The following is a 23,370-nucleotide window of genomic DNA, read 5'->3' as shown; positions in this document are numbered from 1 at the left end:
GTAACACAGTACAGCTTGGCACATATCACTGTTACACTGTTCTCGCTTTGTAGTGCAGGTTTGTTTATTTTTTATTATTATTAAATTATTGCACTGTTTGGAAAAAAAGCCTTCTGTATCAGAATAAAATAAAGCCGCAATATAACAATTCTTCTAGTTGTGTTATTACCTGAGATGACAGAACATGATCATGCACATCCAAGCATACACAAAGTTATTAGAAATCCCATATGTCCAGAATAACATGCCAAGTGTGAAGGAGTTTGCTAGTTTACTAGAACTGCCATAATTATGATGTGGTATAAAAACAAGACTTGCAGAAATATGGAAACAGATCACAAGAGCTGTTTGGCAGATCTGTTTTTTTCATGGATTATGATTGCTGTGTTTGTCATAAGAACACATTGTTATGGTTACCTACATCAACCAGCTTAAGACGTGGAGAGAGAGAGAAACAATCTGGCAAGAAATCTATTTTGAGAATAAAATTAACCATCAGCATTTATAAATGTTTAGCATGGAGTGTAATTATAATTCTATTGTATACATCTGACAGGGAGGTAGAGTGCAATACAGCAATTGTAACGAGGCACATTTCAGGTTTCTCAGTGGTAAGAGTGTGACATGATTTCAGATTTGTCATTGGCCCTATGTAACATGATTCCTCTTCTATGGCCTAATGTGACATATATTTATCAATAGAAGCAGTAAAACACACACAAAAGAGAGGATAAAAATTTGACTACAAAACAATATTTGTTATTTTAACATGAATGGCGCTCATGGGTAACAGGAGTTATTGATAATGTCCAATTGTAAAGCGCTACGGAATTTGTTGGTGCTATATAAATCATCATCATGATTTATTTATATAGCGCCAACATAATAAATGATGTCATGTGAGGCATTTGGCTTTATTTATTATAATATTATTATTTATAGAGTTAGGAGAAAAGCCAGCTAAAGGATAAAGTTGCACCTGGAGAAGCCATGTTGAGATGCAATTTTCTATTTTATGTGTGCTACATTCTAGATGTTTACCATTTATTTTACTGATGTTGTGAAGAGATGCCCTTCCCCCATACAGACATCATAACCTATGCTTCTTTCATTTATTTGCATACAAACTGAGGTCTCTTACCTATTGGCCGCCCCTGGCATCAATATCAAGGGACTGTTCATTACAAAGGAACCTTTTGGGGTGAAAATAATTCCACAAAAACAGTTGCCCATATTGTACATTTAAAAGTTTAATACAGGTGCAAAATAAATAACAGCTATTTTAATATTCACAATCAAGGGAAGTGACGAGAAATTCCATTGATTTTCTAGGTCTCACAGCTTTGGGAGCATTTCAGTTCTTGGTCTAGTTGCTACATTTTGTAACAATTAAGGTATTTTGTATAACAGAATAGATACATCAGGACAGGATGAGATCTCTCCGTGACATGGAATGATCAGTAGTATGATTATGATTATCGGACGGCACCCCGACATTTGTTCTCTTTGACCAGTGTGGAACAGCTTGTAAATTCCCAGCTTGATAGCAGTTTGTACTCTAGTAGACGAATGAATGAAGTTGAACCTTCCACTTTAAAGGCAGTAAGATTATTTTTTTCTGTTTAATGAGCATCACTGTATCATTCATCATGAAAGATTATGGGATAGGACCAGGCTTTGTGTCCAGACTTCTGAAGTGCTTCCCTAAGCTCTGAGCTTCTCTGCTTGTCAATGATTTCCATCTCTCTCAGCTTCTGCAAGTGAAAAACGTCATGCTAACATTGAGATATATGAGAACCTAATGATTGCTTATTCATGCTCCATTTTACAAAGGTTGCTTATCATGGTTCCCTGGAGAGCAATGCTTACCATAAGACGTCTTACGTTAAATCAGATGTTACCTGGGAAATCTCTGTATTAATAATGTTTTGATATTGTTTTCCTCGTCCCATTGCTTCCATCTCCTCCAGGAAATCCCATCTCTCCTGAATTTCTGCTACCACTGAAGGAAAAAAAACAGTCAGCAATTTATAATACCACAACTTCAGCCCCCCGCTTTCCCACTTCTTTGCCAAGAGCTTACACTCATCAAATCTGTCTCTTTCCTCTTCGTCATCTTCTTCTGATTGTGGCGGTACTATGTGTAGTTCAGGCAGCTCCTTCCCTGTAGCCATAATGTTTTGTAGTCTGGTCTTCTCCTTGTTCAGGTCTCCTGTAGGGAAAGGGACCATATTAGTAAATGACAGAAAAACACCATTAAAAAGGAAGCATGTTTTAATGCTGTATGATTATGATTAAACATGCAGGATAAAAGTTGCTCGCAGAAACCACTATCTCCTTTAAGACCATAGTCATGGCCTTGCACTGCATTGGGTTTGCTGTAACTTTTCAAATTCCTAATCTATCCATGAAATTTATATAAGGTTAGGTTTATCAAACCTTCTACAAAGGAAAAATAGATGTGTCGCCATAGAAACCAATCATTTATCTAGTACATTCTAGAAAATGATAGCTAGACTCTCAAGGATCACAGAAATACAGTTTTGTGTAACTTTCCCATGGTTGCTTTTACATAATTATAGCAATCATAGAAAAATAACCTGAAATGCATTTGTCTAATTCTCTCAAGTAAATGGACACCAACAAGTTGTTCAAATACTTTCTATAGAGTAATAGAGGCAGTGACAGCCTAATGCTCCTGTATTGTATAAACAATGTTGACATTTGAATGCTAGTTTATGTAGATTGCAGGTTCAGTAACTGAGCAAAAGGGTTACTGGTCTGACCACTAATCCCATTAGTGGTCATAGGAATGGGGGGGGGCAGGTCATCCAGTACCGTGATTCCCCTTTTCTATATAGATATGCTTATAAGTGTCCTATTATTGCTAGAAAGACTAATAATAATTGTATATTAAATATAGCATGGTTCATTTGTGAAACATCCTGTCTGTATGGAAAAGATTTAGTGCTTTCAAAATTTTCTTATGACAGATTTATTACCGATCTTTATATGTAATAAATATATAATTTTTTTTCTTTATCTTTGTAAATCATATTACGCAACGCTGGACAGAAAATATGTAGTCATTCACATGAGTCCCTGCTCCACTGGAGCTTACATTCCAATAGACTCTCCAGTATGTTGCCATTGCGGTCTCTAAAGGGTTTGCTGATTTTAGTTTCTACTTTTCTGAACAAAGTACAATTCATCTTCAAGGAAATTCTATCTGTTACTGCAGTTTTCCTCCTACCTGCCAGTCACTTCAAAATCTACGTGTCTATCAATTAATCAACTCATTTTCTAAATTCTCACAACCTATGTTTTCTATTTGGTTTTAGCACACAACACCCAACAAAAGCTGCTCTAACAATGGTGGCTTATCTACATACAGCCAAAGTGAATTATTCCATATTTTTTTCTCTTGAAATTATTGGTGGCATTTGACAAAGGTGTCCAGTGTCTTGCATCTGTGGTAATGCACTTTCCTGGTTTTACTTATGTCTCTACCGCTCCTTTGGTGGCTCTTTTTTGTCAGTCTTTCTTCTTCATCTCTCTCATCAACTCCTTTGTATTTAAATATCATCTCTATGCTGCCACCATGCAGTTCCACTGGTGTATACCAGGCCTTGACAACCTGTGACTCACCAAGTGTTGTGAAACAACAATCCCCGGCAAGTTTGCCAGCTAATAGCTGGCAGTGTTTGATGTGACTATCACAGCACCTGGGGAGCCACAGGTTGTCTAGGCCTGGGATAGATCATACTTTACACCACCTAATTACCCAATAATAATCAACTGCTTATCAGTTTATAGCTCAACAACATCTAAAGCTTAATTTAAACAAGACATAAGATTCCCTAACTTTAATCTCCTATCAAGCACTAGGATTTGAAGGGCATATAGCTGCTGCCATTATCATGGAAAAGCATTAGTAGAAATGGCTGCTATAATATTCTGTGTTTTATTTTAAAATCAGCGTGACTCACTGTTTAGCCCTGAAAATGCTAAATATTAATTAGAATGTGCAACACTATAATTAAATCCTGTAGAAAGTAGTTTTTTTTGTATATAGATCAGGTCTGGGATTTCAGGATGTGTGCAGAGGTGACATCAGATGCTGGTTTCAGTCATAACCCTGCTTCTGTTTATTTTCACCAGGCCAGACTTTGGGAGTTTATTTATGCTCTGCTCTATTTTTAAAACAGAGTTATCGGCAATATTTAACAGATACCATTTGTATATATTTGGCTAATTTCAACTATAGTCTACCAATTTATAGTATATGGTGTTTTTCGATCAGTCAATATTTGTGTGCAAATTTAGCATGTTTCATGATGTGCTGTTTTCATAGTTAGGAGGGTTTTCTTTTTTTAGTGGGATGATGCTATTGCTTTTTTTTCCACCCCAAAAAAAAGACTTTTTCACAGCCTCTATGGTCGCCTGGTTCTCAACTTTCAATAGGACGCAATTTGCATATTGTAGGTGCAGTTCTATAGAAAAGCGCATTTCTATGCACTCTTTGAGCAACAACATTATAACTCTCAAAAGTGTTGCATGTAATAAAAACAGTCCTAATGACTCATGATTAAAATGATGCTAAATGAGCAGTATTTTTAGGATAAAAAAAAAAGTCACATTTTAATGATGGGGAGATCCTAAAGTGTTAGTAGGAAGGACTTTCAAGTGACTGTTTTTTCGTGTTTTCCACTATGAGCAATTCCAGGTGGCTCTCCAACCTGCAACATTAGGAGCACCCTCATTGTACAAAGGTAATTCCAAGGACCAGGAATTGGGAGTGTACAATATGCAAATACTCTTGTACAGATAAAGAAGGAGAGCTGTTCCACATTTGTTTATGGTTTAGAAACTAGTCTCCTATTATTAATCTGGATACGGTACTGCTGACTGTAACCCAGGTAATGAAGTAGTGGCTTTAGAAGTCACAACAATGGGAAAGGCAATGTTAATGAAGCCAGAATAAAATCACATAAAGAAGGGTGCGTTCTTACAGAAGAAAAGGAAAATGGAAATTAAAGTATTGCAGTAGCCCCCTGTCTCTCCTGCCCTGGACTGCATGCTGCCTGCCCCATGCACTGGTACTGGCTTTTATTATATAGGTATTTATGAGTCCATATGCTGCTTACAGAGCACACATTAAATAATAGTATAATGATAGAAGCTCAGCATCAACAGCACAACCTGTATTTACCTAGAAACGTCCCCATCTACCCAGCTCCTCTCAGCGGAAGATGCTGCCATCTTAACAAGACTTCTGGGTATCCCGTATACATGGGCACACTTTAGCACCAACAGGCATTTGACAACACAACATGGTATATGTGTTGCAGGAATGTATTTTTGTATGAGTCCTTCTCTAAGGAGATGAGTCCATCACTGAGCACCCCACAAAATCAAACTCTGCAAAGCAACCTTTATTCGCAAGATCCATATGTTCTTGCAGATCCGCAAATAAATCACTCTTGCAGTATCATTCTACTTGCTTAATCTATGTATAAAAGGAATCAAGGACACACATGTACAGGCAGTGGATAAAAACTGGATAATAACTGTGCCTCATGAAGCTACTGCTGCATGAGGCACAGTGTCAAAGGTAATATCAGCAACAAACATAATCAGCGCATGTAAAAGCGTGCGCCAGGTATGTGTTATATCCGTGCGATAACTCAAAGTCCAAGAGAAAACAGGCAAGCACCTACAGATTTATTGCATTTTAAATGTGGTGTGAGCAGCCAGTTTCATCACAAATAGTGTGATTGTTATGGCCTACGACCACCTAGGTGAGCTTTTAGAACAGATAGGGTAGAGATCTTCACCTATAGCAGCCACCTTTCCTGTAGAGCTTTATCATAATCACCATTTATTTATATAGCGCCACTGATTCCGCAGCGCTGTACAGAGAACTCCCTCACATCAGTCCCTGCCCCATTGGAGCTTACAGTCTAAATTCCCTAACACACACACACACGGGTCAATTTGTTAGCAGCCAATTAACCTACCAGTATGTTTTTGGAGTGTGGGAGGAAACCGGAGCACCCGAAGGAAACCCATGCAAACACAGGGAGAACATACAAACTCCACACAGATAAGGCCATAGTCAGGAATTGAACTCATGACCCCAGCGCTGTGAGGCAGTAGTGCTAACCACTTCGCCACCGTGCTGCCCTTATGAGCTTTATATGCTCACAGGTACTCTGATGCTCCCAGGTTTTAGGCTCAGAGTAGTAAAAGCTCATCAAAGATGGCTGCAGCGCAGGTGGAAACGGGGGCGCTGGCCCAGGCTGGAGCGGATGATCAGAGGCTGGCCGAGGTCAGGGTCACAGGCAAATAGCGGAGTCCAGTATACAAGCCAAACGGTCAAGGCGACTAGCGATGGTTCAGAGTCCAGGTAACAGGCAGAGGGTCATACACAGAAAAGCAATCCAAAGGTATACACCAACACAGCACAGGAGCAGGTAAGCAACTGAGTATCAGAACGCTATAACCGGCAGGGAGGCTAAGCCCTCCCTGCCTTAAATACTGATACTGGCCAATCAGTGCTTTGCCCTGTAAACACCCCCAGGCAGTGGTGATTAAATTAAAAAAGGTTTAATTTAATTAGCCCACAGCCTTGGAGATGCGCGACCGGCTGCCCTGTATTGCCGGGGCGCAAACGTGGTCATTTTGGCGTCCGGCTGTTGTCCTGGCAACGGTAGGGCCGAATCCAGGAGGTGACGTCCCGGCCGTCTCACCAGAAGGAGGCCAAAGAGAGTCACTGCAGTGCAGTGCCCACAGCCGCCGCGGCTCATAACAGTAATAAGAACTCCACAGAACAGGATATCTTAGTCGGGTTGCAGTGCATACACTGCTCATCACACCTGTTTAGTAATGCAAAGAGCAAAGCTATGTACTTCCGACCAGAGAGAAAGGTTATATGATCAGATGAACTATCTTCCACCATGTTCTCGACAATCAGATAAGTGCACAAGTGGTGCCAACCTAAAACATTCTACTGCTCGGTTTCCAATAGTGAAGGCTGGTTCTGTAATATTGTGGGGTAGATTTTCCTGGTATGGTTTGGGTTCAGTTTGAGCATTTATGGGATACTCTGAGTCAGCGTTTTCTACCACCATCAACCAGGCATCAGTTGAATGACTTTCTGGTGGAACGATGGTGCTGCATCCCTCCTGCACAATTCCAGGCATTGGTAGACTCAATGCCACGGCACATTCAGACTGTATTGGCCGCACATGGTGGCCAATGCCCTGTTAAGTGACTTTATATTGGTGTTTCCGGTTATTACCAGCAAATAAAATAAGTCAGCATATGCATGTTATTTCATCCACTACTCACTGGTTGCTCGAGGCTGGAACTTCTCCCTGCTGTAAGCATCCCCTGCTCTGCACTTCGTTGCAGGACGCAAGCTGGGCCTGGCATTTATGCTGGAAGCTTTTTTCGGCTGTGATGCAGACACTGTAGGTTTGTGTTTGGTAATGCTGGAACTGGGGTGGCAATGGATTGGCAGTGCGTCCCCATCTATGCAAAATAAAATAGGGAAATAGTGGCCACACAATAACAATAATAATGATATTACTAAAACTTGTTTAGCAATCCATCAGCGCTGCAGAATTAGTGGTGCTATATAAATGATGATGGTGATAATTTTCTTAATCTAAATGACAACTAAAATAAAAATTAACCTAAAACTCTCTTATGAGGTATGCTTATTGTCACATGATCACATGAATATTCTATTGGTTATAAAATGCGCAATATCACAGACTTCCCAGAGAAACTATGGGTGTAAATTTATCAAGCTGCGGGTTTGAAAAAGTGGAGATGTTGCCTATAGCAACCAAATGGATTCTATCTGTCGTTTTGTAAAATTTACTAAATAAATAACTACAATCTGATTGGTTGCTATAGGCAACCTCTCCACTTTTTCAAACCTGCAGCTTGATAAATTTATCCCCATGTGTCATAATTGCTCTTAAGGAGATTAATTACATTTCTGTAACAATGTATTTGTACCACAGGAAAGGGAAACACATACTCTTGTATCACACTGTCTTGGGTGAGTAATATGACAAACTATGCAATGTCACTGCACTACACTAGAGGGAGACATTTATCTCTGAGATACACTGTAAGTGTATCTCAATATGTTAGCAGAATAAAGCATAGACATACTTTGTAATCGTTCTCCGATCTGACGCTGCTGGAAGTTTGTCAGCTTGGATTCCTGCATCATCACTGGAAATAAAAGAAACATTTGTTTTCTGCTACAAAGCTATATTTTCAAGAAGCCTTAATAAAAAAAATCATACTTGCTGTCACAAGGATAATCAATAAGCACAAGTGGCCCATGCCCTTTGGGCCTGTGCAAAACATTGGGATATTTACAAATATGTATATTGATTTGAATGCACTCACTGCCCATTGGTACAGATATCCGTGAGATAGGCAGCTAAACTTTACCAATATGTAAATGGGGGGGGGGGGGGGTCTTTCAATCAGACAATAAACATCCATTGTCATGTTACCTTTTAGTAGTTCTTGAGTCTCTTTACTGTACTGAGCTGGCTTTGCACTGGTCCAAAAACCAGTACCCTTGGGGACCTGCATGCTTCCATCCCTCCGGGACATTGTTGGGATACTACAAATCACAAAGTGACAAAAAAGGGTGTACTTCTGTTTTACTCCTGCAGACAGTATTTTATAATATACATACATACATACATAAAGAGGAGTAACTCAAGCAATTTGTATTAATGCATTTAAAAACATTTTAGGCCTGATTTAGAGACCGATATATGCGCATTTATGATACACCACTGACAAAATAATAATCCATATATGTAGTATTGTGACATGATTTCAATAAGCAGTTATAATTTTTTTTTACCATGTACATGTACCGTTCAATGACATAAACTGTAGAAGCAAACAGCTCAATGGTTAGAGATAAGAGTGGCACATGGTCTTATTTTAGTCTGTGGGGTATACAGTGCAGTAGAAGGGGAAGAAGAAGCAGTGCTAGAGATTAGGCACTTTTCTTTGAATTGCAGCATCCATCCTGCGCTCAAAATATTTACTTGCACATTTAAAATTGAAAATATTATCAGTGATATGTATTGATCTACCTTATCCTAGGGACAGGTTTAAAGTCCTCATAATTTCATTCTTAGTCCAAGTCCTCCTTCCTGGCTCCTATGCAGGGCCGGACTGGCCATTGGGCACTTCTGGCAAATGCCAGAAGGGCCGATGGCACCGTGGGCCGGTCCGACTACCTGCGATCGCCACTTCAATAATTCTAAAAAAAAAAAAATAAAGAAAAAAAAAATTCTATTTGCGGTGAAGCCGTCATGACGTCACACGTCATGACGGCTCTGTGGGCCGGCCCGCGCTTCAGGTTTGCGGCCGCGCGATGTAACGTCAGAACGTTATGCGCGGCCGCGTAGGAGTGTATCAGAGGACGCACAGATTCCCGGGGGCTGCAGAGGCTGCTGAGGTAAGTGTATTTTTTTCTTCACAGGGAAAATGGGTGCAAGGAGGGGGAAGAGGACCCGATAATGTCTGTACGGGGGGAAGGAAGAGGACCCGATAATGCGATAATGTATGAAGGGGGGGGGGAAGAGGACCCGATAATGTCTGTACGGGGGGAAGGAAGAGGACCCGATAATGCGATAATGTATGAAGGGGGGGGGAAGAGGACCCGATGATGTATGAAGGGGGGGGGAGAAAGGACCCGATAATGTATGAAGGGGGGGGAGAGGACCCAATAATGTATGAAGGGGGGGGGGAGAGAGGGCCCGATAATGTATGAAGGGGGGGGGGGGAAGAGGACCCGATAATGTATGAAGGGGGGGGGGAAGAGGACCCGATGATGTATGAAGGGGGGAAGAGGACCCGATGATGTATGAAGGGGGGAAGAGGACCCGATAATGTATGAAGGGGGGGGGGAGAGGACCCAATAATGTATGAAGGGGGGGGAGAGGACCCAATAATGTATGAAGGGGGGGGGGAGGGCCCAATAATGTATGAAGAGGGGGGGAGAGGGCCCAATAATGTATGAAGGGGGGGGGGGGAACCCAATAATGTATGAAGGGGGGGGGGGAGAGGACCCGATAATGTGTGAAGGGGGGAGAGGACCCGAAAATGTCTGCAGGGGGGAAGTGGGGCTGAAAATGTCTGCAGGGGTGGGGGGGAGTGGGGCTGAAAGTGCCTACAGGGTTAATGAAATGTCTGCAGGGGTGGGGGAGTAGGGCTGTTATCTATATGTGTGTAAGTATTCTGTTGTTGCTATTTTTTGGGAGTTTTGAATAAAGCAAAACATTGGTTTCCTACAGTGGCGCCTGTATAATTGGTGGTATTGCTGTAGTATGGGGTGGTGTGGTGGTGGCAATGTTGTAGTGTGTTTGGGGCTTAGTATTGTTAATATGTAGGAGAGGGTATTGCTGTAATGTGGGGTTGATGCTGGTTGCTGTAATGTGGGGGGTGTTGCTGGTTGCTGTAATGTGGGGGTGATGCTGGTTGCTCTAATGTGGGGGGTGATGCTGGTTGCTGTAATGTGGGGGGTGATGCTGGTTGCTGTAATGTGAGGGTGATGCTGGTTGCTGTAATGTGGGGGGTGATGCTGGTTGCTGTAATGTGGGGGTGATGCTGGTTGCTGTAATGTGGGGGGTGATGCTGGTTGCTGTAATGTGGGGGGGTGTTGCTGGTTGCTGGAATGTGGGGGGGTGTTGCTGGTTGCTGGAATGTGGGGGGGTGATGCTGGTTGCTGGAATGTGGGGGGGGTGATGGCTGGTTGCTGGAATGTGGGGGGGGGGTGATGCTGGTTGCTGGAATGTGGGGGGGGGGGGTGATGCTGGTTGCTGGAATGTGGGGGGTGATGGTGGTTGCTGGAATGTGGGGGTTAATGCCGAATGCTGTAATGTGGGGGGTGATGCTGGACGCTGTAATGTGGGGGGTGATTCTGGTTGCTGCAATGTGGGGGTGATGCGGGTTGCTGTAATGTGAGGGGTGATTGATGTAGTATGAGTGTGTGTGGGGGGTTATTTATTGCTGTAATTTGGGTACTAATAATGTATTGTCATGTTATTTATTGATATAATTGGGGTGCTAACAATGTAATGTTGAGGGTCATTAGGAGAAATAAATACCCCCCACACACACACACTCATACTACATCATATTGTACGGCACCAGCAAAGCGCACTGCGCCAGCATCAGTGTGCAACAATATAGTGCATGAAGCCCACAACACGTGGGCCTGTGTGCTTTAAATGCCAGGGCTGATTTTTAGTCTCAGTCCGGCCCTGCTCCCATGCCTATTATTTATTAAACTACACATTATGTGCCCGATTCCTTAAGGAATGTAAGTCCCAATGTGTGCCATATATGGCATATATTGCATTAAATTGCTCTGCGCATGCTCAGAAACGGATTTTACGCCAATGAACGCAAGTGCATGCAGTTCATCTTCAATTGCAAATGAAACTTCCAACAATGATTTGAAGACGAAAGGGGCATATACACATAGGCAATGTACAGTAAGGTCGTGCCAAGGTCGAACTCACGCACATTCGTCAGATTCAAGCTCAGAGCATCTTAAGTACGTGATTTTTAGCCGCATAACATGCACCAGCTACAGGACTGATAGTGATGACAGTCGTATGAGTTTACAAGAGAGAGCAACTGTAAAAATGTATTTAATGTACAGTAGGCATTAAATTCGGATATGTATTTCATGTAAAAAAAAAAGAAAACTTTTTTTTTTATTAATGGTTATAGCATTAACAGGTGTTAATGTATTTAATATTTGTTTTCCATATGTTCTGATGGGACTTTATATTGCACATAAGCATTGTGCGTATTCTGCAGTGTTTTGTGCCTGTCTGAATACAGCAAGTGCCATATAGCCAAGGTCTACTTATTCCTGTACTCAGATAGAAACATTTCTTGAGATCTGCTTGTACTTGAATACGGGCGTACACGCGTGTAATTTCCATCTGTTTAAAAATAACCGCAAATTGCGTTCACTTTACGTTCCTTAATGATAAGCCCTATATATTACTGTATACTGTTAAGTTTTATATTTCATATAAAGTGCTGCATTTCTCTGATCTTTATATTTACATCTTACAAGTATTTTGCTAGTAAAGTTAATACAATTATGCCTAAAGGGGTTTATTACGTATATCTATCTTGCTTAAAATGGTCTAATAAAAGCGCTGAAACAATTTGTGGCCTGTGATTTGCCACTTTCAGGGAGCGAATTTGGAACTTGTGGCCCTAGAAAAAAAATCTGAAAGTGGCCTCATGTAGGCAGGACCAAATTATCTATATTCTCTGCTTAATTGTATCTAAAACTTAGATAGTGACAATAAACCATACAGAGAACATGCTAGTGAGCATCATACAATACACAGAGAATCCTAGTGTAAAATACAGACTGCATCCTAGTGACTACCATACAATACAGAGAGCACCCAAGTGACAGCCATGCAATGCAGAGAGCACCCTAGTTACCACCATACAATACAGAGAGCACCCTAGTTACCACCATACAATGCAGAGAGCATCCTAGTTACCACCATACAATACAGAGAGCACCACAGTTACCACCATACAATACAGAGAGCACCCTAGTTACCACCATACAATACAGAGCACTCTAGTTACCACCATACAATACAGAGAGCACTCTAGTTACCACCATACAATACAGAGAGCATCCTAGTTACCACCATACAATACAGAGAGCATCCTAGTTACCACCATACAATACAGAAAGCATCCTAGTTACCAACATACAATACAAACTGCATCCTAGTTACCAACATACAATACAGAGAGCACCCAAGTGATGGCCATGAAATGCAGAGAGCTTTCTAGTGACAGATATTCAATACAGAGAGAATCCTTGCTACCACAATACATTACAGAGAGCATCCTAGTCACCACCATACAATGCAGAGAGCACTCTAGTCACCACCATACAATGCAGAGAGCATCCTTGTTACCACAATACATTACAGAGAGCATCCTAGTCATCACCATACAATGCAGAGAGCACTCTAGTCACCACCATACAATGCAGAGAGCATCCTTGTTACCACAATACATTACAGAGAGCATCCTAGTCACCACCATACAATACAGAGTGCATCCTTGTTACCACAATACATTACATAGAGCATCCTAGTCACCACCATACAATACAGAGAGCATCCTAGTCACCACCATACAATGCAGAGAGCATCCCTATTCCTGGTGTAATAAATTAATTCAGAAATAAACGTGATCCTTTTTTCTATAATCTTCCAACTATCCTCCAGGCACAGAAAGTGACATAAAATAGAATGCAGAATATTGTCTGGAAAATATTATTTTAAAACATATTTTATGATTTTGTTTTTCTGTCCAGTGTGAAGGTATTGATATGCAGAGTAGGGGGATGTCAGTATCAGTGCTCTGATGGTCACACACATCATGTTGCTGGCTGCTGCTCCTCCATATCAGTAATTCCCAGCCTATCACTGACACAGGAAAACAGTAACTGACAGTATCACAGCACTGTGACTAACTTCCTTCTCCTTTACACAGGGTAGGATGTAGCAGGGAAGGGAGTGATGGCGAGGGCTAGGCTGCGTGCCATGCACTCAAGTACATTTTAATATAATTTAATTAAATATACCTCCCTCTTGCCCATTGTCAGCCAATGAGAAACTACTACGGGACAACCATCACTCAGAGTGGGGGCAGCACAGGGAAATAAAAACACTAATTGAGTGACATGAGTAATTGAGTGACATGTTATTTATTCAATGATTTGTTAGCTCTCTAATTGGCTGTCTTGTTTGATTAGAGGTAGCACTTGTCCTGGGAGCAATTATACTGTCCAACTAGTAAAGGACCACACTTAGAAGTGGATATAAAGCCGGAACATAAATTAAAAGTGAAGAAGTTGGCACATGAATTAGAGGTGAATAAGAAGCTGGAGCATGAAATAGAAGTGAATAAGAAGCTAGCACATGAATTAGAGTTGAATAAGAAGCTGGAGCATGAAATAGAAGTGAATAAGCAGCTGGTGCAAAAATTAGAAGTTAACAAGAAGCATGAATTAGAATTGAATAAGAAACTGGCACAGTGAATAAGAAGCTGGAATATTAATTAGAAGTGAATAAGGGCCTGATTCATTAAGGAACTTAGGCAAGAATTTGAGTAAATTTTCTGACTTAAGTTTTCTGGACAAAACCATGTTGCAATGCAAGGGGTGTTTACTATTTTGCACATAAGTTAAATACTGACTGTTTTTTCATGTAGCACACAAATATTAACTTTCAGTTTAAATTTCAGTGTACAAATAAGCTATCAAGTATCTGTGTGCTACATGAAAAAACAGCCAGTATTTAACTTATGTGCAAAATAATAAACTAATATGCACCCCTTGCATTGTAACATGGTTTTGTCCAGGAAACTTAAGTATGAAAACTTACTAATTTTGTTGCCTAAGTTCCTTAATGAATCAGGCCCTAAGGACATGAATTAGAAGTGAATAAGAAGCTGGAACATGAATTAGTGGTGAATAAATAATTGGCACATGAATTATAAGTGAATAAGAAGCTGGAGCATGAATTAGAAGTGAATAAGTAGTTGTCACATGAATTAGAAGTGAATAAGAAGCAGAAGCATGAATTAGAAAAGAATAAGAAGTTGGAGCATGAATTAGAAGTGAATAAGGAGCTGAAACGTGAATCAGAAGTGTATAAGTAGCTGGCACATGAATTGTAAGTGAATAAAAGCTGCAGAAAAAAAATGATTCATTAAGGAGAGAAAAGCAAAACAAAATAGTAAATTTGATTCTAGACAAAACCATGTTATAATGCAGGGGGAGAAAATTTGTTTATTACTCTGTACATAAGTTAAATACTGGCTGTTTTTTTCATGCAGCACACACATTCTTGATAGCTTTATTTTTTACACTGAATTTTTAAATTTGATTTGAGAACATGCCTTACCCCAACTATAAACCTGTCCCAACATTTTAAATTTATCTCCCCCTCCAATGCAACATTCTTTTTCCAAGGTGCAAAATTACTCATTCTCCTTTTACTTTCCTTAATGATTCAGCCCACTAACTTGCTCATTTCCCTGGCTGAATGAGACCGCACAACGGCCATCACTATATATATATATATATATATATATATATATATATATATATATATATATATATATGAAGTACAAATACATTACATATATGATTTAGTAATTGACAGTTCAACTATAGGTGCCATAACACAATATTCTGTTGTATAACTCACCTCTATAGGACGGGATTATGCAGACAGCGCACTGGGCAGGTACAGAGCTCACCTGCAGGCTGATGTTTCCCGTTCTCATGGAAACAGGACCAGAAAAGAGGGCGGGGCTACTCTGTAAACGAGCGGAGTTACTCTGTAAATGGGCGGAGTAGGCTTAGCTGCGTCGTACTATGGAGAGTAGTGGGCGTGGAAAGTGTCCTGTGGTGCTTCCGGTTCCTGCTCGAAAACAGAGGCAGCGGTGCGCGTGGTGTCGGAGAACAGAACCGGAGTGAACGGGTGACGTCATGTCTGACAACGAGGACAAGTGAGTGTAATACGGGGCCCGGGTGATGCCAGACCGTCCTCTCCCATCAGTGTACAATGTCTGCTCCTGGACTCACTGAGAGCTTCTTACACTGTGTTTCACCTGTTCTAGGATTAACGGTCTCATGAACTTCTAGGCTTAGTCCCGCTTGTTTTAGCATATGTCCCAATATAAAATATTTAATTGCCTTTCTGTTGATTCCTTTGTACTGTGTGCGCGATATAATTTGTGTTTATTCCAAGCGAGTGTTTGAATTGTCACCGACCATGCTCGGTAGATGAGTCATGTTGGGAATGTACTGCCCAAATACCCAGCAGTAAGAAGCCCAATATATACTGCTTAATGTAGTTCTCCAATCGAATAAATATGTAATGAAGATATATATCATACTCGCTACTGTACTAGTCCAATAGTGTTTTGCACCCTAATAAACAATTAGAACCGACGGTTATGGCCAACGTGTATTCACAGTGTATATGTGACTTTATTGGAAGAATGTATTGTCACATAATATAATCTTAATATTGTAGTGATGAGTCAAAACTATATTTTCAAGATAAGCCATGTCAATCTAAAATTGAAGGGAAAAATTTGTTTGCCTGAACCTTCCATTGATGTGTGTTTGTTTTTTTTTTCTGCTTAAGTTTTTGATCCTTGTATCACTATGCTTTGGGGGAATTCAGCTCTGGGCACACTTTCTGTTGCTTCCTCCTTTCCTCTGTTCTAATCCTCACATTATGGCTCTTACCACCACATTCCATCCTGTCCCCTCACTAACATAATCAGACCATTGGCTAGTTCATTGCCCCACACAAAATCAGCACACTTGTCTGTATAATTCTGTGCTGCTGTGAACATTAAGATGATCTGAAGGGTGTTCTTTTTCTGCCCACTTCAAGACCAGTAACCTCCCAGGTAAGCAATTAATGATTATCATTTATGTAGTACCAGTATACTCTGCAGCATTTTAGAATTGGGAACAAGCACAGTAATGCCAGGGCTGGGCAGATGAGCCAATGCTGGCTATGATTCCTCAATTCTAGAGATCCAACCACTTTAAAAAGTACTCCCATTCCTCAAAGTACAGGTGAAGAAAATCTTGCTCTAGTAGTAACTTACTTCCTTACGAGTTTATTCCCCCCCTCACCGAACAACCTGCTTCAAGGCCCCAATTTTCATCAACCTTTGTCGCCTCTTGGCCGGCTTCAACTCTCTGCTCTGCAACAAGCCTCACTCACTGTACACGACACTGCCACTTACTTCAAATGCAAAATCGACACCATCCTTTAAATGAAAGCTTTTACTGGATCGATCACCTCATACCCACCTTCTCCACTCGCCTACCCTCCCTCTGTTTCTGAGGATGAGGTCTTCACACTCCTATTATCTTTTCACTTTTCCATCCTAACTCTCCAATTCCCCACCAGTGCTGTCCTGCCCAAAGATTGCCTCTTCAACCTATTCCTCTCCATTAGCATTTTCCCTTCCATCTTTAAACATGAGATATCCCCTCATATTGTCAAGAAACCATCTCAACCCTGCCCTTCTCTCTCCGGATACTGCCCTCGCTTCCAAACTAATTTAGCAGCTTATGTACAACCGCCTGACCCACTTTGTCTCCACTCACTCCCTTCTCGACTGTCTGCAATTTGTCTTCTGCGCTCTCTAATTCACTGAGACTGGTCTCACTAAAGTAACCAATGATCTGCTAATGACTGTCTTAGTGCCATTTATCCCTATTCATTCACCTTGGCTTCACTGCTGTTTTCAATACTGTTTACCACCCTCTTCTGGAATACGCGTCACATCTTTGGCCCTTTTTGGCACTGTTCTTTCCTGGTTCACCTCCTGCTTCTCTCTGTGAGCACTTCCAGCCTTATCTCCTCCTTCAAAACATTGCCAGGATACCCCCATCTCTTACTTGGTACAATACCAAAATACTTAAATTTCTTTTATCTTCCACTTTAACTACTGCAATTTCTTGCTCTCTGGCCTTTTCCTTATATACACTCTGCAATCTGTTTTACTTACTACATTGAGACTTCATAACCTCTCTTTAAATCCCTACACTCGATCCCCATTGTCTTAAGAATTGAATTCGAGCTACTTGTCCCCACCAACTCCCCTCCCTTCATAGACCTCTGACCTTACCACAAGGTGCTCTCCCCCTTTGTTATATCTACCTCTGACTTGCACCTCACCACCTCTGATTACCACTTCCAAGATTTCTCTTGTGCTGCTCCCCACTTATGGAAGGACCCCAACTTTCAAGCGCTCTCTCAAAACCCATTTCTTCACTATTGCCTATCCTGCCCCCCACAGTCCCATCTCCACTTAGAGTTCACTAGTTCTCATTGTCTCAGCATTGCCCCCTTCATCTAGACTTTAAGTTCTCACAATAGAGCACTATAGCTCTATTGGAGAGATACAGATGGCCTGCAATGTATGTAAGAGTTGCTTCAGGAAAAACAAATGTAGTTTAGAAGCTTTCAGAGTCAAGAAGGAAGGATATATTATGTTTATTTTTGTTTCTACAGTTTTGATGGAGACTTTTTTGATGATGCGGAAGAAGATGAGGGACTTGATGATTTGTACAATGCAGAGGAGGAAGACCAGGAGAACGTGGCTATCTTACCAGCTGGTGAAGGCCAGCAGGGAAACCAGAAACGTATTACCACTAACTACATGACTAAGTATGAACGAGCACGTGTTTTGGGAACTAGAGCACTGCAGATAGCGTAAGTATGTCGAAAATATTGAATATATTCTTGTAGCCCCCATACTATAATCTCTAAAAAGATATTGGAAGCCATGAGTTGTTATCTGTCTGTGTTGGAGGTATAAAACACATGGATATGATTATCACAAGCAACCTGCTCTTTTTCAGATTTAAATATGTATTCTAAGGAATAACGAACATCTTTCTTTAAAATAAAAAGGGTTATGTGTTTGTGGTAGGATGTGCTATGTACCATACTTGGTTCTGTTCAGTGTTCCCCGGAAGCTGCTGGCAAATGAATTTCAGTGCATGTTACTGTCTCTTGAGGCTGGTTAAATGTGGTTGAATTCTTGGCCTGGATGCAGATGTAAAGACACAATAGTGATGAGTGAGCTGTATGTAATGGTGATGGACCTATCCCTGGTGGTGGTGGTAGTGATGTAATCGTGTAATTTAGAGGCAGGGTGTGACCTGCTGGAGGAAAGCTTTGTGTGTTATTTATTTCACCATTATTGAACGTTTGTTTAACTATGGATTTAATTCATGCATACATCCATTTTGTATAGACCTCATTTAAGTCCAGTAGATCTAAAAGGTAATTTTTGTCAATGGCACCCCCCTGTTAAGCTTCTCTAGTCTGTTTGTTGTAGTGTATACAATGCATTTGACATGTGCTCACATCAGAATGGTAAAGTGGTAAAGATGCTGTTGGTATCTGAGCTTTATACAGAATGGATTTGATAAAAGACCAAAAAGAAGCTTGAATTTAAGGTTTGTGCTGGACATGCTATCAAGTGAGCGTTCAGTTTTACAAACATGACCCTTTGGGTCTACTTCACTTGGTTCAGGAACGGTTCGCATATCCTTTAATATTCAAGCTGGGCAAGCATCATGGCAGTTCCTGCATATTTCAGTAAATGAAGATATGTAAAGAGAGGGCATATTACGTGTACAGTCATGGGCAAAAGTTTTGAGAATGGCACAAATATTGGTTTTCACAAAGTTTGCTGCTTCAGTGTTTAGACCTTTTTGTCAGATATTGCTATGATATACTGAAGTAAAATTACAAGCATTTCATAAGTGTCAAAGGCTTTTATTGACCATGTCATTAACTTTATGCAAAGAGTCAATATTTGCAGTGTTGACCCTTTTTTTTTTGAAGACCTCTGCAATTTGCCCTGGCATGCTGTCAATCAACTTCTGGGCCACATACTGATTGATGGCCGCCTAATCAATGCTTGGAGTTTGTCAGAATTTGTCGTTTTTTATTTGTCCACCCACCTATTGAAGATTGAGCACAAGTTCTTAATGGGTTTGAGGTCTGGGGAGTTTCCTGGCCATGGACCCAAAATATCGATAATTTGATCCCCGAACCACTTGGTTATCACGTTTGCTCCATCATGCTGGAAAAGGCATTGTTTTGTCATCAAATTGTTCTTGGATGGTTTGGAGAAGTTGCTCTTGAAAGATGTTTTGCTACCATTCTTTATTCATGGCTGTGTTCTTAGATAAAATTGTGAGTAAGCCCACTCCCTTGGCTGAGAAGCAACCCCACGCATGAATCTTCTCAGGATGCTTTACTGTTGGCGTGACACAGGACTGATTGTAGCGCTCACCTTTCCTTCTCTGGACAAGTGTTTTTCCACATGCCCCAAACAATCTGAGAGGGGATTCATCAGAGAAAATGACTTTACCCCAGTCCTCAGCAGTCCAGTCCCTGTACCTTTTGCAGAATATCAGTCTGTTCCTGATTTTCATGCAGTGAAGGGCTGGCCTTCTAGACACCAGGCCATCCTCAAAAAGTATTTGCATCACTGTGCGTGCAGATGCACTCACACCTGCCTGCACTGGTGGTGCCCAGATCCCTCAGCTGAATAAATTTTAGGAGACGTCCTGGCGCTTGCTGGACATTCTTGGGCACCCTTGGGCATAATTATTGAACCTCTCTCCTTGAAGTTTTTGATGATCTGATGTTGACTTGGGTGCAATTTTACTAGCAGCAATATCCTTGCCTGTGAAGCCCTTTTTGTGCAAAGCAATGATTACTGCACGTGTTTCCTTGCCGATAACCATGGTTAACAGAGGAAGAACAATTATTTCAAACACCACCCTCCTTTTAAAGCTTCCAGTCTGTTGTTCTAACTCAATCAGCATGACAGAGTGATCTCTAGCCTTGTCCTCGTCAACACTCATGTGTGTTAACGAAAGAATCACTGACCTAACGTCAGCTGGTCCTTTTGTGGCAGGGCTGAAATGCAGTGGAAATGTTGTTTTTGGGATAAAGTTCATTGTCATGGCAAAGAGGGACTCTGAAATTGCAATTGATCTGATCACTCCATGACATTCTGGACTATATGTAAATTGCCATCATAAAAACAGAGGCAGCAGACTTTGAAAAATAATATTTGTGTAATTCTCAAAACTTTTGGTCACTACTGTAACTTTTACTGAAGGGTTACAGGATACAATGAATATTAACACTCATTGTAAATATATTATATATTTAACTGATGAAATCCTTCATTTTGACTTATCCAATTGTTTATCTCTAGTCTATGCAAGATGACATGGAGAAGATAATTTTTAAATGTACTATTTATAGATTATGTCAGTGTTGAAGGAACCCCATGCTTCTGTTGCTCTACATATCAACTATGACAGTGTTTCTTACTGTTCTACCTTCTTCCCACTCTTCTTTCCAGAATGTGCGCACCGGTTATGGTGGAACTGGAAGGAGAAACTGACCCTCTTCTTATTGCCATGAAGGAGCTTAAGTAAGTATTAATCTTTTGGATTATTAAACACTAAAGTGATGGGGAACGCACGTTGGCACAGAAGACATTAATTATTGTGTAAAATGAGGTCCATGTTTTCATCACATGGATCAAAAAATCCTCCCTTTCAGTTGGGATATTTACTGCCACCCCCCTCCAATATAAGCACTTTATTTGGTCATATGCATTGGGGGTACATGTCTATATTAAGGGTTTGTACTCTCGTTTATAATATGTGCTTTTATTGGTATGTGTTTTGTTTGATAATAAATCCATGTGGAGTGCATCTATTTTATATGGACAAATACAAAGATAATTCTACTGTACTACATTTGATGTAAAATTACTATATAAGTTAATTGCACGCTGAGGCTGCATGTTGGGGAAACACAATCATATACTGTCTTTTATTGTTCCCTCAGATTTACTAAGCTGTTTTCTCTTCCCGCAGAGCTAGGAAGATCCCTATAATCATCAGACGTTATCTCCCTGATGGCAGTTATGAAGACTGGGGGGTGGATGAGCTGATAATTACTGACTGACCCCTCAGGATATTCATGGACTCTTCCCAAGCCCATACAGAATTTTCCCCCAGTTTTATGATTGCTCCAATTCCTTTTCTGTTGTACATAAATATTTTTTTAATTATATAAGTAATATACATGTGTTTAATAAAAAAAAAAAAAAAATCCACAAATTGCTCTATTTACATTCATTTTTTTTTTTCTGTCTGTGTTCAAGCAGCAGAGTCTGGTTTATGCCACCTGTGTGTGGGGATGGGGGAACCTCTGCTGCGCTACCTGATCCACACATCTGCATCTTCTTTTGCTACACTATGCACCTACCTAACGCGCCTCATCTATTTCTTCCACTTTGTCACCGCACTTCTTTTCAAGAATCCTTAACTGTTCTGTTTCATGCGCCATCTTGCTCGCTGACATACAGAAACAGCCCGCACCCACTAATTGTCCAACAGTGTTACGCCCTGACTTTTTTTTTCTCTCTCTTCCCCCTCACATCTGTCTTTTCTTCATGTTACTTTCATTTAGAGGTCCCCATGTCCAGTCACCAAATTTAACTGCCTGGCTCACATATGATCTATCCTTTGATCTACCTACACTCATACTAGGTGATTTCAACCTTTCCTTTGACAATTCTACTGTCCTACACCACAAAACGCATTTCATTTACTCCTGTTTATTTCAAATCACGTACTGTGCTGGACACTCCCTTGAACATTATTTGCTCCATTTCTAGTTTCTCCAACTTAGCCTGCCCACTGTCTGACTGCATTCGCCTTTGTTTTAGCCACACCTTTGCCTCATGCTCCCTTGTCACCCAAATCCACATACTGCAACACCTACATGGTCTCTATTCTTTGCGAAAAACTTTCCACACTGCTATATCCACACTGTCCTGCCCTAATCTGGCTGTTTCTTTCTACATCCACCCACTTGCATCAGCCATAGACTAAGCAGCCACCATATACAATTTCTGGAGATCTAAACCTCAACCTGCACTTTGATGAGGGCCACGAGAGGAAATTTTGCATCAAATCCAACTTCCTTCACTATAAATTCATCCTTTTAGTTTTACAACTTTTCCATCTAATTTTATTTTTCTAATATTCACCTAAACTAACCCACAATGGCTCTGTCACCTTCAACTCTTTACTGCCCCCTGCATCACTTCTGCATTCTTCTCTCATAGGCCTTGACTTTGCCACCATTTTTAAAGACAAAATTGTCATCATTCAACAGGAAATCTCACACCATACACTGCAGATCCCACTTGCATTCTCCTGCTTTTGGCTGTCCTCCCTCACTTCTCTCGTAACAGAATACCAAGCTTCTTTACTCATTCTCTCACCCCACAACCTGCCTTGTTTGTCCTGTTCCTACTCTACTTCTGATCTGCTAATAACCTAAGGCCTAATTCATTAAGGATCTTAAATAAAGAGGATTCTTATTTCTGTCTCCTGGACAAAACCATGTTACATTGCAAGGGGTGCAAATGAGTGTTCTGTTTTGCACATAAGTTAAATACTGCCTGTTTTTTCATGTAGTACTCAAATATCAACTTTAAATTTCAGTGTACAAATAAGCTATCAAGTATTTGTGTGCTACATGAAAAAACAGTCAGTGTTTAACTTATGTGCAAAACAGAACACTCATTTGCACCCCTTGCAATGTAACATGGTTTTGTCCAGGAGACAGAAATAAGAATCCTCTTTATTTAAGATCC

At 40.7% G+C, this 23,370-nt stretch overlaps 2 protein-coding genes across 2 annotated transcripts; one reads left to right on the top strand and one right to left on the bottom strand.

Annotated features, from left to right (window-relative positions):
* Positions 1 to 1,232: 1,232 nt before the first annotated feature.
* C8H22orf23 (chromosome 8 C22orf23 homolog) lies at positions 1,233 to 15,558 on the bottom strand. Its single transcript, XM_075182969.1, has 7 exons — positions 15,330 to 15,558; positions 8,544 to 8,656; positions 8,191 to 8,253; positions 7,354 to 7,536; positions 2,084 to 2,212; positions 1,902 to 2,002; positions 1,233 to 1,754 (listed from the first exon to the last, which is right to left on the bottom strand). The coding sequence occupies exons 2-7, from the start codon at positions 8,644 to 8,646 to the stop codon at positions 1,641 to 1,643; spliced, it is 693 nt and encodes a 230-aa protein (XP_075039070.1). The 5' UTR covers positions 8,647 to 8,656; positions 15,330 to 15,558; the 3' UTR covers positions 1,233 to 1,640.
* On the top strand, positions 15,510 to 21,823 carry POLR2F (RNA polymerase II, I and III subunit F). The gene is made up of 4 exons (XM_075182970.1): positions 15,510 to 15,633; positions 18,171 to 18,371; positions 21,055 to 21,126; positions 21,578 to 21,823. Exons 1-4 carry the CDS (start codon positions 15,614 to 15,616, stop codon positions 21,666 to 21,668), a joined length of 384 nt encoding a protein of 127 aa, XP_075039071.1. The 5' UTR covers positions 15,510 to 15,613; the 3' UTR covers positions 21,669 to 21,823.
* The last annotated feature ends 1,547 nt before the right edge of the window (positions 21,824 to 23,370 follow it).

Source organism: Mixophyes fleayi, chromosome 8 (assembly GCF_038048845.1).
Source record: "Mixophyes fleayi isolate aMixFle1 chromosome 8, aMixFle1.hap1, whole genome shotgun sequence".
Taxonomy (NCBI): Eukaryota; Metazoa; Chordata; class Amphibia; order Anura; family Limnodynastidae; genus Mixophyes; species Mixophyes fleayi.
This window is presented reverse-complemented; position numbering and strand designations above follow the sequence as displayed.

Bases quoted from the DNA above. Each gene is read 5' to 3' on its own strand.
- C8H22orf23 (XM_075182969.1), bottom strand. From the start codon at position 8,646: ATGTCCCGGAGGGATGGAAGCATGCAGGTCCCCAAGGGTACTGGTTTT. The intron at 8,254-8,543 runs GTAACATGACAA...TTTTATTTCCAG, and splicing joins GACTCAAGAACTACTAAAAG to TGATGATGCAGGAATCCAAG. The intron at 1,755-1,901 runs GTAACATCTGAT...TTTCACTTGCAG, and splicing joins TTAATACAGAGATTTCCCAG to AAGCTGAGAGAGATGGAAAT.
- POLR2F (XM_075182970.1), top strand. From the start codon at position 15,614: ATGTCTGACAACGAGGACAA. The intron at 15,634-18,170 runs GTGAGTGTAATA...TTGTTTCTACAG, and splicing joins ATGTCTGACAACGAGGACAA to TTTTGATGGAGACTTTTTTG. The intron at 18,372-21,054 runs GTAAGTATGTCG...TCTTCTTTCCAG, and splicing joins ACTAGAGCACTGCAGATAGC to AATGTGCGCACCGGTTATGG.